At 38.4% G+C, this 19,314-nt stretch overlaps 1 protein-coding gene across 2 annotated transcripts in view; it reads right to left on the bottom strand.

Moving 5' to 3' along the window:
- Positions 1-19,314, bottom strand: part of NRG3 (neuregulin 3) — a 395,586-nt gene that overhangs the window by 202,957 nt on the left and 173,315 nt on the right. For both annotated transcript variants that reach the window (XM_048944625.1, XM_048944626.1), the window contains exon 2: positions 851-980. In XM_048944625.1, coding sequence (XP_048800582.1) covers positions 851-980 — 130 coding nt within the window. The remainder of the gene's footprint in view (positions 1-850; positions 981-19,314) is intronic.

Below are 19,314 nucleotides of genomic sequence, written 5' to 3'. Positions count from 1 at the left end.
CGCCAGCTTAGAATTCAGGCATACGTTTAAATGCATCTGTTGCATTACAAGAAATTAAAAGTAGAATATCAGAAATACAGGATTTAATCTTGGATCACTTCTATTTAAATGACTTGGAATAGTTCTGATGCTTTTTTTCTTATCCCTAGGAAACGTTAAAAAACCCAACCTTCTGTAAACCAGTCCATTTCACTGGCCACCAGATCTCGGGTAACCTGGCAATCCAGTTTTCATTTCTGATACTCAGACACATACTCAAGAACCTCACTGATATATTAATATAAGCTCATCAGCAAAAAACTGCTGAACAGCTACCCATCAGGTTCAGACAGCCATCACAGTCCACTTTATCTGTAAATAATTTGACATAAGAAACCCAAATTCTTAAAACTACTAAGTGAACAACTCTCCCCATCTCTTGAAGACCACAGTTGTGCATACAGCAATTATTACTCTGAGTTACTTTGAGTACTCAAAGTAAAAGACACTTCTGGTATTTAGAGGAACAGAGGACTACTCTATGTTTAAAGAAAAAAACAACCCAATACTTCTTACTTGCTTACATCAACAGAACACCAAGTACTATTTGTATCTATAAAATTAATTCAACTCTTGGTTTTCCATTACTTTTTTTTTAATCTATAAATACTACACAATAGCAAAAAAAAAAAAAAAAAAGAACCAACAAAAACCCACCACAATGGTGAGGGAGGCAATCAACAGCAAATTCTATCATTTCATGTTTACAACATTCTAAGACTAAATCATTGCATTCTTTTCCAATGCTGACTCCTCAGAACATTATTATACATTTTATTTCTGTAAAGAAATGACTTAGCAAACTACTCACCGGCAGTGTTTATGTGATCCTGTTAAGGTTTCAATCACAAAGCATTCTCCTTCATTGAGACAGTATGCAAGATCCTTGTCTTTGCATGGCTTAAAGTGCTCAGATCGCTCAGTGGAATACGTTGTAGTATCTACAAAGAAAAAAAAAGAGAAAAGAAATGCCTTAAGGCTAAATATTTTTAAACTGAATGTTTTTACATTTAAAACAAGTAATCTCCATAACTTCTACTGATCAAGACAGTCTAAATAATTAAGATACAGCAACAGCACAAAGTAAGCAAACTCCAATGTGACGACAATGTTCTTAGCAATAAGGCTTCTTGAAAGAGTCACAAAATTAATCTCACATTTGGAAAAATTGGCAAAAAAGAGGAACTGAAGCAAAATTGAATGTAATTTCCAACCACTTCCAATTTTCAAAGCACGCCATCTGAAAGTTTAAATAACAGGTTCTATGCTAAGATCTCACACTTTTAAACAATGGTAGCCATCAATGCTGTCAAATTAATACAGCTTCATCTACTAATATTTTTTTTTATTAAAACCAGAAGAACAGGTAAGGTTTATTTTCACATTAATATAACTTAATACAGCTTTAAACAAAATATCTATTTTTTCTTGACAAGAAAACCTCTCTCACAACACAAATGCATGCATACAAAAAGAACACAACAAAAGAAAAATGAGGTAAAAACAAGGCTATTTTGATTCATCCATCACAAAAACTGGCCTAGAATTAAAAAAAAAAAAAAAATGCAAGGCTCCACAGATAATTTCATTTCAGGTATATCTTCTATAGGTGCCTTCTTCTCTCCACCTCCCCCCGCAACAAAATTTAAGAAAGTTATTTTCAGAACAGTCTATTACCAGTAAATTTGCCATGTACGGTTGGATGATGAGATCTGCAACAGTCTCTATCAGCATGTCAGAGTAGGCCATCAACCCTGCCTTCGAATGTATTTTACTCTTCCAATCCAGTTGAATAAATAAAGAAACTGAACTTGTCAAAGGAAGACAGACAACACTTCGATTCTCTCCAATAAAGCCAGCATTCTCTAACGAAGCACAACATTCAAAGCAGATAACATCCTTCATACAGAATCTTAATTCTCAAAACCTAAATTCTTACTCACTTAGCTGGGACAAGGAGCAGGACCTGATATACTAATGTACTCTGAAGTTATAAGAGAACATTTTAGCCTATCAAAGACGATCAGGAACATTCTTTTACTGTCAGAGGAATGAAACTGTGTTTGACGCACATGGGATACTGCAAACTAAAAATTACAGCAACGTATTGACTTCTTTGCTTATAACTAAAAACAAAAATACCCACAAAGTAAATAACAAAGCTGAAAAATAAAGCGCTGAATTACTAGGAGACATCAATATGTATGATTCTGCAGGTATATTTAAGTAAGCAAACGTGCATTGAAAAAAATCAATCGATTCTGCTTTCATCCTCAGAAGAATGAACTAGGAACAATAAAGAATGGTACTTCATCAAGATCTCTCCATTCCCAGAAGCTTGCAATGTAACCATTAATTCTGACAGTACTTTAAGGAAAGCAGTGCTAAAAGGTTTCCCTGTCACCCCTTCTAAGCAGAGAAAGATTAATAAAACACTTTTATAATCCATACTCTATCGCCCCCAAGAGAAATTATTTTAGTTCAAAGTTCTTATGGAAAAAAAACAAACATCAACATTCTCCCTTCAAATAATTACACAGATTTAGAATGAGAGGTCCTGCTACAGTCCCTGTTACTTTGCTGAAGATGATATATGTCAGCATCTTTCAAAAATGCAGAGTAGTGGAACTTCAGAAAAAGGTACAGGCTATAAAAAACTACTTGTCCTCAGTGGATGCAAGCAAGCCCTGTAGTGAAATGTATCAGATTGAATTTTGGAAACAATGAGAGACGTATGTAAATGCAAGCAGGGACAAGCATGTCTGCTGACATTTCAAGAGAAGATCAGGTTCTGTATAACAACAATATCTTCAGGTCGAAACAAACATCCAGTCACCTTCTCAGGTCAGTTTCACGCAGGAACATTTGCATTGTCATTGAAAATCTGTATAATTTATTATACATACATGCACACACACAACAGCAATCTATTTCCACTCCTCTTAAATACCGAAAAATGAAGATAGTATTACTTGCAAGCACTTGTGCTAATTATGCTGATTATCAAAGGTAACTAGAAGTGTTTGATGAGCAGCACCTCAGCTCCATATGCTTTAGAGAACAGATCACTTACGTTTGTCAGCACACCCTGCAAAAACTACCCATGCAGATACCCTTATGAGGGTAGTCATGTTACACAGACCAAAGCAATCTGAGACACCCCCAAAGGCCAACAGGAAGAACAAGGAGGCATGCAGTACCCCATGGCACATCTCCGCAGTAGGAATGTACCCACTTGTGCTTCACTGCTGTGCTCTGAGAAGGAAGATCCTCTGCCACCCACAATTGCCTTGTCAAGGTCAGCATTTTGAAGTTTTGGATTAAACATGTTCTTCGGAGGCTTGGTACTGTCTAACTTAATTCAATTCTCTATTCAGTATTACTCAAGATTATATCTATGAAATGCAACTGAAGTTTTCAAAAAGATTAAGATTCTGCTGCTGCTTTCATTTCATGTTGCATTAGTAGTCAGACTTTTTTTTAACATACATGTTTGGCTCAATGCAATATTGAAAAAATTAATCTAAGAACTTGCTCTAAACAGAACTACAGAAGGAACAAAGCAATTGATAACACTGTAGAGATTACCTAGATTTCTCAATTCCTTTTGTTATAGATTTTATTCTATTTTGTTTCTTGTTTTGACTGCTCAAATGGTGTTTCAACAGCCCTGTCTTTTAGGAGCTTGCTAAGTATCCACTATTTTACTGTCCAATCAGAATTTCTTTCAAGGACTCTTATCAGCTATAAAACTTAAGCATTCACAAAATTATCTCATCTTAATTCATTCACAGTCTTTACACATGGGTGCCAGACTCCAACATTTATAGGCAACAAAAGGGAGCCTCTGTTAAGCATTCAGGTGTCCTTAAATTTAGTACTTAAATGCCAAAAATCCATAACTCCCTGAGGTCTTTCTTCCCCCACCCTACCACTATTATTATTTTTTTTTTTAATTGCTAAGTGTCCAGGCATTTCATCTAAAAGCAGCAGGGGATGTGGATTTTTGCTGGAATCTTTCTAACTAAAAGGGAATAAAGAATGCCTAGGTGGTTTTGCTCTTTTGTTACTGGCTCATTTTATCCGCAAAGCTTTATGTGCCACTCTCCTACTCCATATCTGAATATACCGCTGTCACGTCTCTGATATGAAACGAACAAGATTTCAGGCTTCAAAGTGAGGCTTGAAAAAAAGTAGTAATTTGGGAGTGCTTAAGACAATGTCATTAGCCAGTTTTCAGATATTGTTATATTGCGTTATTATCTAAAGATGTGCTACCAATTTGGTATTTTTATGTTCTCTCCTTAATTTGTTCCACCATGTTTATATCAGCACAGGATGACTCATCACAGCTAATCTATTGAATGCTCCACAAGGCACAATATGGATACTATAAATACCACCTCCCCCATTCAAAGCTACTCAAGTCATTGTTTCCAATATCATGCTCTGATATTCATAAACCTGTAATTACATAGGACAAATGCAGGAAAAGAGTGGGAGACTTAAAATACCCTGGCAAAACAGTAACATCCATGGCAGCTATTTCTAGGTAGTCTGTATAGGAGCAAGCATTCCCATTCATCACATGCAGGTTCACCACATTCTGGATTTAGAAACAGATGTTACTGAAAACAGCTCAAACAACAAATAACTTTTTGACAATATTAAAAAAAAACCATACAGCATAGATCTCCTTATAAACAGCTTTTCAACATGCACAGCTGTAGCTGCCATGGAGTGACAAAAAAAAAAAAAACAAACCTAGAAAAACAAGAAATAAAAAGATACTGCTTAACCTTTCTGAAGATAACAGCGGACAGAAATGCAAGTCTCATAGCCTCATGGTAACATTCACTTTTGTGGGTAAAGCAGCAACTTAGTGCATTAGAAAGGACTATTTAAGACAAATATGGGTTCCGTGCTGAAGGTTACATGCTGGAACAACTACTTGTAAAACTCTGCTTGTTTTGAGTTACTATTGTGTACTGTCAGCTTTATACATTAAATATCAACTAGACTAACAAATTGTTATCTATCTGCAAGCGATAATTTCTGTGAACCATTGACTGATATAACTAAAAAAAAAAAGTGAGGTGCTTATTTTAATTCAATGACCACATTTTTAAACACACTACCAAAAAGAAAGCAAAAAAAATGGCATTTCCTCCTATCACACAACTCTAGTTACAAAAACAAAACATATTAAAGAAGAGCTCCTTCTGACAATATATGTTTACATCATGAAAGTAAACTATCAAGTACTTAAAATTACTGAAAGTAAAGCCTCTTTATTTATGATGTTGGCCCACCACATCAGAGATGGGTATTGGTGGTATGGCAGTAGGGATTGAACTGCCAGCAAATACAGAATCATATAGAATGAGGGGAAATGGGCACAAACTGGAACATGGGAAGTTGCACTCAAACACCACAAAGAATCTGCTTATTAAACTATGAGAGTGCCAGCGCACTGGAACAGGCTGCCCAGAGAGGTTGTGAAGTTTCCTTCTCTTGAGACATTCAAAGAAATATTCAAATCCCATCTGGACACTTTCTTGTACCACCTTCTGTAGGGGAGTTGGATTAAGTGACCTCCAGAGGTCCCTTCCAATCCTTTCAACTCCGTGATTCTGCAACTAACTTGAAAAACAGTATTTCGTAGCTAATCTTGTAGCTAAGAATTTGCCCTGTTATTAAGATTTTTGCATCTGTTTAGCTCCCATAGAAAGAAATAGGAGCCATAACTCTCAGAGCTATCTATCTATTAAAGGATTTTCAAGCTACTAGTGTGCTATTACCAAAATATTCTGTGCTCTAGAGAGCTGCTTGTTTGACGCAAACCTCTTACATATTGAGCTATCTTTTGGTTTTATCAGCTTGGAAAAGGACAAGCCAAGAAAACATCTGTGAAAATGCCCACCTCATTATATATCATCTTGCATCTGAAACTCAAAAAAAAGGAAAGGAAATAAAGCAGAACATGTTTACTTGGCCACTTCAATCAAGAATTTAAAGATCGAACCCTGAATACAATGACATTTCTGTATGTACGTGCAGAACTGCACATCACTCCTGTTCCCCCGTACTGCTCAAACCGAAATCACTGGGAGCTGAACAAATTCAAGATGAATCAGGAAAGAGCCCATAGGACACAAAAGGGTTTTTCCAAAGTTCAGTGTCCAGGTGATGCAGCAACGTAAGTAACGAAAGCTCTAAAAAGCTTTAGTGTTCAATGCAAGGAGTTACTTTCTAAATTGAGTCATGACAGCTATGATGGGAGCTCTAGGCACAAAGTGCTTCTGCCAGTCAGCCATGTTTTCAGGTGGCCTTTGCAGAACTTCTCATTAATTGACCTGAATTAAATTCACAATGCAGTGAATAAGGGGGGCAGCAGAAATTGCGCCCACAGATCCCCTGCACTGCTGCTCTTTCCTTTCACCCCAGCTGCCCCTCAAACCTGCCCAGCTGAACTGGCAACACCAGAGGAAACAAAAGCCTGAACAGCACCATTGCACCAAAAAGTAACATGCATCAACTCTACCTTAAACAGAGCATCTGAAGTGCAGTTAAATACAATGACTTGCAGGCCCAGTATAAAAGCAATAGGAGAACTGTAAACAAAAGACTTTCTGAGATGCAAAATAAGTTGATGCATTGATGCAATCAGAACTTTGAAAAAAAGCATGTGAACAGTTCTGTGTAGACTAAAAGAAGCAATAAAGAAGCAAGCACAACATTGCATCTGTGTTCTGCAATTAAAAAAAAAAACAAATCCTTGTGTATCAAATCTAGAGAAAAGTACATGAGGATGTTTGTGATGAAATATTTTGGTCTTAGTTTGGGTACTGAAGAGGATGTTGGTTTGTAGCAAAGCTTAATCATTATATATCAAGAACAGTAACAAAAATGAAGAAATAAGTCACCTTAAATCAAAATCATTTTCCTTTATTTTTCATTCTCAGTTTCAAGTCATCTCAACAGAATTCATATCTCATTGCTTAGGGAAGACTGCTACTTTTAACTGGATTCAGTTGGAGTTCTTTGTAAATTACTTAAGTCCTTCAGAACTTTGTACTTTCAGATTTGGTACACTGAAATGGAAATTTTAAAAGGAAATGCAAGACAAGTTCAGTGATCTAAATAAACCAATGAAGTTTAAAAGTGGGGTTGCAAACATTACTACACACAGCAAAAAGAAAATTATATAAATTAATGTCCCAAATATTTCTGTTTCTTATATCACAAGCATCTGCTCCCTCTTGTGCTGGTAAAGCAAGGACCAGAGGAGAGACAGACGACAGAGACCTGAGATCATAGAATCATAGAATGGCCAGGGTTGAAAAGGACCACAATGCTCATCCAGTTCCAAACCCCTGCTATATGCAGGGTCGCCAACCAGCAGACCAGGCTGCCCAGAGCCACATCCAGCCTGGCCTTGAATGCCTCCAGGGATGGGGCATCCACAACCTCCTTGGGCAACCTGTTCCAGTGCCTCACCACTCTCTGTGTGAAAAACTTCCTCCTAATATGTCACCTAAACCTCCCCTGGCTCAGTTTAAAACCATTTCCCCTTGTCCTATCACTATCCACCCTCGTAAACAGCCAGCCTATTCCTGTGCTGCTACATGTGGATAGTTCTACCTGCCCCACCTGTGCTGCAGCTCAAAGGTAGCAGCACTGGGAAGAGATGCAGCCAGTACCAGCAGCCCACGGACTCCCAGACTTCATTTTTCTTATTTTTCTTTTTTTAAGTCAACACAGACTACTGCTTCCATTTCTCCTCCACGAGGAAGCATGAGGCCGCTCCAGATAGCCTTACAGAGAGTCAAGATCTCTGCCCAACCTCACAGCAAGTTAGGAGAGGCCTCAGAAAGTTGCATCCACACCATTTAATCTTCTTCCATCTTTATTCTTGAACCCACAATATCTCTGAGTGGAGAAAACCAAAAGTCAACCATCCGTGTCCATTTTCTTGGTTGATATCCTTTACATATAAGGACCACCAAAACACAACACTAATCCCTTCAGCAGATGATTCTACAGACTCCAGTCATTACCCCAGATCAAGGCAGACTCCAAAGCCATGCAGTTTTCACATAAGTAAGAGTCTCTTAAAAATAAATTTGTGCAATGTTCAGACCCTGGTATAATCAGGAAATTCTCATGCCATTTAAGTGTACTTCAACACAAAACCAAAGCTTAATTATTTATTCTTCTCTTCTGGTTGAAGCAACTGAGATTTATTTTTTCACTTTCCTAATACACCCAACACATTTTCTCTCCAGCACAGCGTTAAGAGCAGCAGATAAAGAAGGGACTTTCTGCAGTGATTGGGAGGAGATGGGAGTCCCAGAACAGGGAATAGGGAGCACAAGCAGGATGAGGATGCTCTGTTCCTAGCACTATTCCTGAGATTCTGCTCAGCTCTGAAGTTCTGGTACCCCTTCACAGTAATTTCCAACACTGCGAACTGCTGACACTAGCAGAAAGCTCCCAAACACTGAAGCAGTCCCAACAACCAGAGCTCGCCTTGCCTGACCTTTACCATCCATCGCATGCTGCCAACCTGCATTTGCTTCTCTGCCTTGTCTTCCCCAGAGCTGAGAAGCCTCAAATAGGGTCTAAAGTAAAACACTCAACTGCCACCAAAGAGTTCAACAAAAACAAAAAAGATGTAAAAATGAATCATTTCTGATTTTTTTTTTTTAGCAAACCGAGCCTTCAAGTTTTGTGTTTGTTTTTTAAGTTAATAAATAATTTTTATTTGAAAGTATCCATCCAGACTCCCTCCTCTAAGAAGGACTAGCTTGGATTTTAACAGCAGGTATTCTGCTGCAGTGCCCCTCATTGAAACTTCATTTTTGTTCTCTTATGTCCAGCTAATAACAGATAGGGCAATGCTCTGGGAACAAGAAAACCCAAACTAAATGCTGCACAATTGATATAGAAAGAGTTTCATTGATGTATGAGACACTTTCTCAGTAGAACAGAAAAGTGTTTTTCAGATTAATATATCTGAAATTAAGAATGGCATCTTTTTTAGTTTCTAATGCTTCATTTTTAATGATGGTAATGACCTGAAAGACCTTTCCAAAATGCTATGAAAATGAGATACAGTGTTCAGGTCTGGGGTTATGCCCAAGTGATTGCTTAGAAGAGCCAAGGAAATTTTTCTGCCGAGTACAAAAGGACGCAATGCTCTTGTAGACAATTGGCATCATACAAATTCTGCTTTCGAGATTTCTTACCCTAAAAGCGATGAATACTTGAACAGGTATTCACTGATCAACATGACTTTTCTTTCAACCATTCAGGCCTCTCCAATGCCTTTAGACGATGCTGTCGTGAACTAATGGCAAACTACATTCCATAGAGATCAGCAAACACTACCCAAACTAAAGCAAACTTCCCTTCCTTCTGGGAAACATCTGCAATAAGGAGTATTTGCAAATCTTTACATACTATAGAACCAGAAAGTTCTTCTGGAAGCACAGCACTGTGTGATGTTAAAGTTCATTTGGATCGTTTGCAGTTTCATTAAAGCTGTACAGGAATCACCCAGTGATATATTTGATATTTTATGAATCATTTCTAGAAAATGATGAAGTACTGTTGGCTAAAAATAGATATATAATAGAAATAAAAGGATTTTACTAGTTACAGAGGGAAAAAAAAAATCATCTTTGCAATGTGAAAATATTAATTATCAAGAAGCTATTAGTAGTTTGTCTTTTTCCTCCAAGGAATTCAAGTAGGTCAAATAACACATTGAATAGAAGCGAAGGAAATAAGAAATGCAATTTTAACTCTAAACTTGTGCATTATTCCAAGGTAGACAACCTGAAAGTTAGTCACTATCACATTTACCATTTTGACATCTTTGTGGTGCAGAGATGCAAAGTCAGGTATGAAACACACCTGTGTTCTTCTCAGAATTTCCTTTCATAAAGAAACCAATGTCTTCATTTTCAATAATATTATAGATATATTTATATACATAATCTTATTTTCTCTCCTGTTCTTTTAATTTGTTTTTCTAGAACAGGTAGAAGACAGGCCTGAGAAAGTGAAGTGTCCTTGCAGGAGACCCCGGTCTGTTAGCGTGTACAACAGATCTCACATTATGCTTACCTGAAAAATCTTGCACTGCTGCCTGACTATGATGAGGTACTGAGAGGAGTGCACGTGCTGTGAATCCTCTTGACCTTACTGTCAGCACACAACAATAAATTGCTCAGTTCTATAGCACACAGATTCCCAATGCAAATAAGATAGAAAAGTAAATTAATTTCAACTTCACAAACTAATTCCAAATTGTTTCAATGTAGCCAAATGCCAGGAACTGTGATAAAAAAAAAGAGACGTGCTGTGAGCTTCTCATCAAGTGGGTAATCATGTCTTCTCAAACTGACACTAAAATATTCTGGTTAGAACTGAGTTCAGTTAGGAATGTTAGGGGCACTGCACCTAGTGGCACAACACCTGTACAGTTATGTCATCTTGACTTAAAGTAAACAAAAATACATTCCATTTCTGTGATTGAAACTTAAGTCATTGCTTATTATCTGTGACAGTTTCTTCTGCTCAACTCTGCAATGTATTGAAGTTGGTTCAAAAGAAGCTTAAAACAGACAAAACTTTTTGGCTTGGGTTCTTAAAAGCAGAGTAGAGAATATTAGTGGAATAAACCAATACAAATACATATACATACACACACACACACACACAGTTATCTATAAATACCCACATACAAATATCTATCTTGCTAGCTAGGAACAAAGGAGTTAAGGGAAGAAATGACACGAGGGTCGTAACTGTAAAGCAAGAGATTTCTGTAGAGACATAGAATCACAGAACTGTTCAGGTTGGAAAAGACTTTAAAAGACCATCAACCCAACCATACTACCCTACCTCTAACAACCCTCTGCTAAATCACGTCCCTGAACACCACATCCAAACGGTTTTTAAACACATCCAGGGATGGTGACTCAACCACCTCCCTGAGGAACCTATTCCAGTGCTTAACAACACTTTCTGTAAAGTGTGTGCCTCCCCTGGAACCCTCCCCTCCCCTCGTCCTGTCACCTGTCACCAGTGAGAAGAGACCAACCCCGCTCATGCTCTAAGCACCCTTCAGATATTGGAAGAGAGCAATAAGGTCTCCCCTCAGCTTCCTTTTCCCTCACCCCAGTTCCTTCAGTCTCTCCTCATAGGCCATACTCTCCAAGCCCTTCACAAGCCTTGTTGCCTTCCTTTGGACCTTCTCCAGCTCAATGTTGTTTCTGTACTGAGGTGCCCAAAACTGAACACAGTACTTGAGGTGAGGCCTCACCAATGCTGAATACAGGGGCAGGATGACTTCCCTAGTCCTGCTCACCACACCATTCCTGATACAAGCCAGGATGCCATTGGCCTTCTTGGATACCTGGGCACACTGCTGGCTCATAATCAGCCACCAACACGTGGTGGACAGTACAAATTATACTCAGCTAGTGACTTCCCCCTCTGTCTCCACAAGCCACAGTGCTCCATGTCAACTAACATTTTAAAGTGTGCTCTACATGCCCAATCTGGTGTAGTGGTCTAATTTTATAGGCTGTCAGAACAGCCATCGTGAGCAAAGAAGCACGAGTCTCGTATTGAACAGATTCAGTACCTGATGAGCAAGGTTCAAAAGACACAACTCACAGAAACACAGAATTACTAGTTAAAATCCACTATATATCTATTAATTTTAATGTTACATTAGGAGTTAATATTACTGTGTTCCTCCTTGAGTGCAGTTGGTTCACAGCAAGGCTGTCTGGCAGGTGACCAAAACACAAACACAGCTTTTTTACATAAAACTACTGAGAAGATAAAGTAACTGAAACTCAATTAATACAAGAACTAATTGCCTGCTACAATCAAGAAGAAACTCTTGTCTGTCTTTCAGCAGAGACAACAAGTTCATAAACCATCCCTTCACCTCTGCTCAGCATCTTTCACATTGTTAGCTCCTTTGGAGACACCAGCACCAGAAACACATGAAGCACTGAAACACTAGAAAGAGTCTGTGCGCATGCAGCAACCTAAAGAACGTCTAAAAGCATTCTAGTATCTACTTATTTTCTAATATTTTCCAACATTTTTATTATACACACAGAGGTTATAATATCATATAAACGTACACCAAAAAGAGGGAAAAATGCCACTGAGCTTTGGTTACCATTACAGCACCTGCAAATGCTGTACCTCACTTCCAGGCATTCATAGCAAACATAGCAGAGCAACTCAATTTGGTGGTAGTATAAAATCCCACCACCAATTATTGCTGCCAGAACAATTGCAGACCATAATTTCTTGTGGGCATTCCATCTTCTATTCTCTGCTCAATTAAGTAATTTTAACTGATCTTAGCCAGCTCTGAGCGAGAGAATTGTAACTGTGGGCAGACATAACACTACAGTGGTATACACTAAACACACTCACCATGAGTTTATAATCTGCTTGATCTGGTATGACTTAACTTAGTAGACACACTAGTCAACCTGGAGAGCACACAGAATCACAGAACCATTAAGGTTGGAAAACATCTCTAAGATGATCAAGTCCAACTATCGACCCACCTTCACCATGCCCCCCTACCAAGTCCCCATTAAAGCGTGAATAAACAATTTTTACATAGGGACTACTGCAACTACAATTATTCTTCTACTCAATAACAGCTAAAGAAATTTCGCAGGCCTTACGTTCTGACTCCTCCTCCCCCCCCTTTTTTTTTTTTTAACCATAATACAAATATTCATTGGTCTGATAAATAAGTGCAATAGAGGGAAGGAAATGATGTAGTTAATGACTCCCTCCAAAGCTGTATAAAACAAAGGTTCAGAAAATAAAGGTTCTTCAGAGTGAGTTCCTAACAGTATGAACTCCAGTGCTACAGAAACCCTCATCTATAATGCAAATAGTGAGATAGAACAAACTGACCATTACTTTCACATAAAAGAAAAAAATGAATGTTAACACAGGAACAACATATTGCCATGCTCCAAATACTTACCATTTAATCTATTATTTTGTGAAATGCTTTAGAGTTTCTCCTATCTCACATTAGGAATTAAGTTTGTAACAGCTTCTTCTCTCTAAGAAATGTTAACATCCAGCTTCATCCTTCAGTCCTCTCCACTCTGTAATTAACTCATTTAGACCATATAATCTATACACAATCGTAGCAAGCATCTATCAACAAAAGCATCTTTGCAAGAAAACCTTGAAGTAGAAAACATCTTCCTTAGTTTTCTCACACCGATGGATTAAGTGCCAATCCAAGCATTTAGCCTTGTTAGCTCATAGAGAGCAAGGAATTTCAAGCTGAAGATGCATCTCTTTTGCTACTCGGATTAGTTCGGTATACAGTCAAAACTGTATCTCCTACCTCGGGCAATATCACACACATTTTGTGCCTCGCTGTACCACAGTCTGGTGGTTGCAAAAAAGTCAGCTTGCCAACGCTGAACAAAACAGCTTGGAGTTCAACAAATCAGCACTGTTGGTGTCTGATATAGCTAAACTAAGGGGGAGGAGAGTAGCTGCAAGATGGCACTGACAACTTCATTTCCACTCCTGTGCGAATTAAATGTAGGCTGGGGCACAGGAATGGAACATAATGAGACACAGAAAGTAGGACTGCAGGCTCTGGTTGACTGAAGGTATTAGTTTGGTAAAGAAAAGGCCAATTAAACTCCAACTTTAAGTTACAGTCTGTAGCATTAATAATGCCCCCAGAATTACAAAACTACAGCAACACACGTCCAGTTTTGTAAATGCAACACTGAACATCTCCATTGGCAACCTGACATCATTTTACGATCTCTCCATCAGAAAACTCATCATATTCACTGCTCTAGTGCTACAAAATTGGAGAGAAACATGCAGAAGCGACAGCTGTGATCAATGGAATATGAGCCTGCAGTATAAGCAATTAACATATAACTGAGTAATAAAAGGTAACAAAAAGTGCATCATCCTCTTTTGATGGGTCCAATTCTTATTTAGGGCTAAAATACAGACAACACACATAGCCACTACCGAATAACTGTTCTCACTTATATCACTTGTACATCCTTCAACCCGTTAACCAGAAAAATAAGCACAATATTTCACAGCCAACCATTGTGTTGAGCTATTTTAATGACATTTCATAACTAGTAAGAGATTTATCGTCTGTTCTGAAGCTGCCCAGTAGGCAGCTAACACAGCACTGCTGCAGCTGTCTCAGAATTTGTCATGTTACAAAGCTGACTCAGACAACAATTTCGTGCCAGAACACTTTTGGCAGCAGTAGCAAAAATCCTAGTAATATCCCCTCTGGAGAGCGCAACTGCTACTCTTGGAAGTGAGGAAAAGGACAACTAAAAGATAAATCAGCTGATAAAGAAGATGGCTTCAAAACACTGCAGTAATCTTTGTCAGAAGTTCAAAGGAGATGAACTGTAATGCTTAATCAGTTCCTCCAGCAGCATCCCATTTTTAGTTTGTGGCAAAAAGTCCCGACACAAACACTTGTGGAACACAGCACTTCTCCCCCTTCCTTTTCCAGCCACGTTGTTTTCTAAGCAATTCTCACATAATGTTGCTCAGGTCACAGGAGAGCATGAAATTCTCCAATACAGACACACTGAAATATTTGAGGCTTTAAGTTACTGGGAGAGTATGCTCAAACAGTGGTCCTTCATCACTATTTATTACACAGCCCATACACTTTCAATTTTAAAGCACACCTGGGCAAAGCAAGATAAATGCCTGCAGTAACGAAGATACATTTGCTTCTCAGCTATTTTCAAGGAAAAGTGAAGATAATTTCCTCTACAAGGCATCTGCCCAACTGTTTGCATATGTAGATCTTCACAAGGCAAAAGACTGGTTCACTTGTGCAACTTCTGACCAAGGCTAACATAAATGAGGGTGGAATTAGTGGCACAGGAAAAGAGAGAAAAAAAAAGATGACAGTGCATGACTTCCTCACATTTATAACTTTGAAAAGCAGCATCAAATAGGATAGAGGAAAAAAAGGAGGAAGAAATCTAACAGAAAAGGCAGAATGCTCAAAGTACGTCCATGTAGATGGGCAAGATAAGCCTGCTCAGGTAATACTGAAATTTAATGAAGAAAAATCAAAATCTTTGTTTAAATCTATCTTTTACACAGCAGAAACGTAACTTGGATTGCCTCAAGACTGCAGAAGTATGAACCGGGAAATGCTATTTCATTAAACACTAAAATACCAGGTATATACTTAAGAATCCAACATTTATCTACAGACTTTACCTTTTTGTATCAACATACAATAAAATTCCACAAGTAGAAGCTTCCACTTAAACTCCAGCAAGTGTACCACCACCCTCTCCAAATACATTTACCAATGAAACCAAATAAGATCAATATTACTAACATCACTTGGAAATACATACACACATACTTAAAATACGTATACATACGTAAAATGTCCAGTTAAGTCTGGGTTGAAAGTACTCCAACTAAAATTCCAAGTCGTTTCAATTTGAATCTGTACTTATTTGTTATAGGAATGCCTTTTGCATTGCCTCGGTGTTTAATTTCTTTCTGGTATCAGTGAATTTAGACTGAACACAAACAATAACAGCAGATGACATGCAATGGTTTGGACCTAATTAAAACCTGAGCAAAAATTAAGAAACCCTGGTAGACAGGGAAATCAAAGCACACAATCCAAATTTCTCTGAAATATTAAGTAAATGAAAAATTTTGGCTTTGAGTGCCTGCTGGATTAAGTTAGCCATCTTCTGGTTAAGAAAAGGCTTCATTAGTACCAGAGCTGTTCAACAGATCCCATGCCATCCTCCTTTAACAGCCAATGGCATGTACAAGATGCACATATGTTCAGACAGGGAAGAAGGCAGAATTTTTTTCTTTCAAGCTCACCTCAGATTTACTGCAACAGCCTCTGTAAGGTGCTGGAAGCTGGGTTTAATTGGAACAAGCCAGAATAATCTGTAGATTATCCAGTTAGCATTAACAACCCAGCAGGCATCTGGTGACTAACAATACATATCTATTAATAAAAATAGAATAACTGAGATGGTGAAAATACTGTTTTACTTCCCTTTTGGCAGCTTGCATCTTTCTGTTTGCCAGCTACTCTATATTCTTCCTTCCCCCCCCCCAGTTTGAGCATGTTTCATTGTAATTCAGGATGTTCATGCATTTTCTTCTGCTATTGCCTTAGTACCCTCCAACATCCAGACAATAGTTAGTACTAGTTAATTTCCTTCCTACTGGATGAGTAGGACTTCTTCCCAATTAAAGTAATCACATCCAGCCTTTACTACCCAGCTTAGTACATTCATTACATGCAGAATTTGTGCAAGTTAGCAGCTTGAGAGTACAGCAAGACACAGCACGTAGGTGTCTGCAAGTCATGTAGCTCCAGATGAGTGTCGGGAATTCTGCATCAAACACTGAAGGAGCGATATGCCCTGCCATGCCCTTATTGACAAGGCAAGCAAACTCATCTGTATGTATTCACATTCTCATAATCATAATTTACTGAACACCCATTAGTCTTGGTTTTCCATGGCCCATTAGTTTTGCTAATGATAATTTCTGAAATAAATCTGTCAGTGATGTCATGTAACAGACAGTTGACACTGTACTTTTCCACTCACAACTGGCGACCCTGCCCATGGCAGGAGGGTTGAAACTGGATGATCATTATGGTCCTTTTCAATCCAGGCCATTCTACGATTCTATGAACTGCATATCCAGCTTGAGACTATTCTTCTGAGAAACTCTGCTTTGAGTACTGCTTTCCAGCTCAGAACCCACAGTGCCCTTCTGCACGTAACATCACAGTATTATGTTCTGCAGATTTCTCTAGGCTCACACTTCATTGCAGCATTTTCAAGCAGATGCAAGATCTCCCCAAACAATCAGGCAAGCAGCTGAAAGCTCATACATTGATGGAATTTTGGCTGAACTTCAGTCTTCCAGCAGCTGCAGCCATATTCACAATATTTAAAGAAAATCTCAACTTCAGTGTTGCAAAGATTTGCTTCTGTGTGCAAATTCTTCCTGCCCTATTTTAGAAGTCAGAAAGGACTCATCACATCTCTCGCTCTCAGAGCGAAGCTTAATTTTTAATGAATTGTAATTAGGAACTGAAGCACCACTCTCTGTCCACCCCCACACTGCTTACAACTCCAGCAACTCTCATTTCACTGTTCCCTTTCCCACTTCTTCCAGTGCTGGAGGGATTATGTATGTGCAGGACCCTCCCATCTCTTCACAGAATTAGATGGATGAACCAACTAGGGCCAAATCAGGAAGCTATTCATATTAAGGCATTATTTCAAAGGCTGTTTACTTCAAACGTTCCTTGAAATGACTGCAGAAATCTGAAGATCAGGGTTTTTTTTAACCAATTTTCTTATCTGGGACACATTTTAAAGAGTGAGAGCTTGCAAGACTTGAGATCTTAGCATTCTAGGCTATTCTAAAAATCAAAAAACAGCAAAAACCAGGACAGAATCTGCCCTAAAAGTGCAGCTGGAATTCTCACCCTCTATACATTGGTACTCACCATATTGCCATGAGAAATATTTGATATTGTTTGTTCAAGTGCCAGGGCTATGGCAAAGTACTCACAAAATGCAGGATGTTATCATTGACTGCTAAGTTTTGTCTCCTTATATTTCAAAGAAAAAAACAACAAAACGCACACAAAAACAACATAACAAGAAATCCGTAAACGTAGCAGAGCACCTTGCGGAGCTTCACTATGTGTACAGAACTACTCACTTAAATCCTATCCCCTCACCATCTATCTCTCTGTCCTTCTGTCTCTGGCTTTTATTGAACCATCTATAATTGAATAATTAAACCAGCAGTTATTTCAAACATCTAAGCTTTTAGTATCATATGCTATTGATGACATATCAGTGAAGAAAGAAAAGTAAATTACCATTATTTATTTGCTACAGACATACAAATGACCTTACTTGCTTCCAGACTGCCTTCAAACTGAGCTTACTGAGACACCCACACCCTTCCCCAAATCCACTCTGAACTGCAAGTATCTTACAAGATCTAACTAATTATGGCTTTTTTTTCTTTTTAATTGAGTCTTCTCCTCAGATCACATTATATAGAAATCTATACATGTAACATCACTACTGCCCAATAGTATCACTGGAACAGATAGCAGTATATACCAGTAATTTGCAGAAATGGTAATGTTTAAACTGGTGGATGCTCTATGCTTAATCATTTACGGACACGCACAAATGCCATCAGTAGGAACCTCCAACCATCACTTGCAGGATCTGTGCTTGATAACTAAATGTACAACTTGTTTATAGAGTCACACAATGGCCTGGGGTTGAAAAGGACCACAATGCTCATCTGGTTTCAACCCCCTGCTATGTGCAGGGTCACCAACCACCAGACCAGGCTGCCCAGAGCCACATCCAGCCTGGCCGAGGTTGGGGCACCCACAACCTCCTTGGGCAACCTGTTCCAGTGCAAACTCACTCCCTCACTTTCTTTCTAATCAAATTTCAGCTTCCCATGTGTATGCATGCATATGTTCACACATACACACTCTGGCTTGCTTGTTTATGAACACAGAAGTTGTGTAGGATCAGATTTATGGGATGGATTCCCAGTAAACAACTTTGGCATATCTTTTAATCTTCCTATGTGGAAAGGAGAATGTACAGAAGCCTAAATTCTTCTCTCCTTCAGCTGGTGCTTTCTATTGTAACATACAACCCTCTCTTGAGAGTTTCAGTAAGGAAACACCAAGTGGACAAACAAAATCAGGTATATACATTCTTAGAATAGTATAAACTTAACCAGACCCAACACTTCCAACTGCGGAGAGGCACAGTGCATATTTAGCTTTGGGCACTTCTAGCAGTGTTAGTATTTCAGGAACCACAGAAGTTCACTTAAATACACATAACAGAAATAAATAACAAAAAGCTACTTCACTATTTCCAATCACAACAAACATGGTATGCTAAAGGCTTCAGAATAGTGCTAATGATCCTTGCGATGTTAGAAACATTTAGAGAGCCACTATTTGTGATAATAACCAGTTAGACAGAATATTCCCTGGGTTTATTTGCTACAATCGAAGCATTCATATTCCAGCAATGTTTATAACACACTACTGATGTCAGCTGACATGTAACTTGGCTTTAATTTAATGAAAACAGTCAAGCCTCAGTACAGAAATTGCTAAAGGATTTC

Source organism: Lagopus muta, chromosome 5 (genome assembly GCF_023343835.1).
Source record: "Lagopus muta isolate bLagMut1 chromosome 5, bLagMut1 primary, whole genome shotgun sequence".
Classification (NCBI taxonomy): Eukaryota; Metazoa; Chordata; class Aves; order Galliformes; family Phasianidae; genus Lagopus; species Lagopus muta.
The sequence above is the reverse complement of the archived record's forward strand: the minus strand, read 5'-3'. Positions and strand labels throughout refer to the sequence as shown.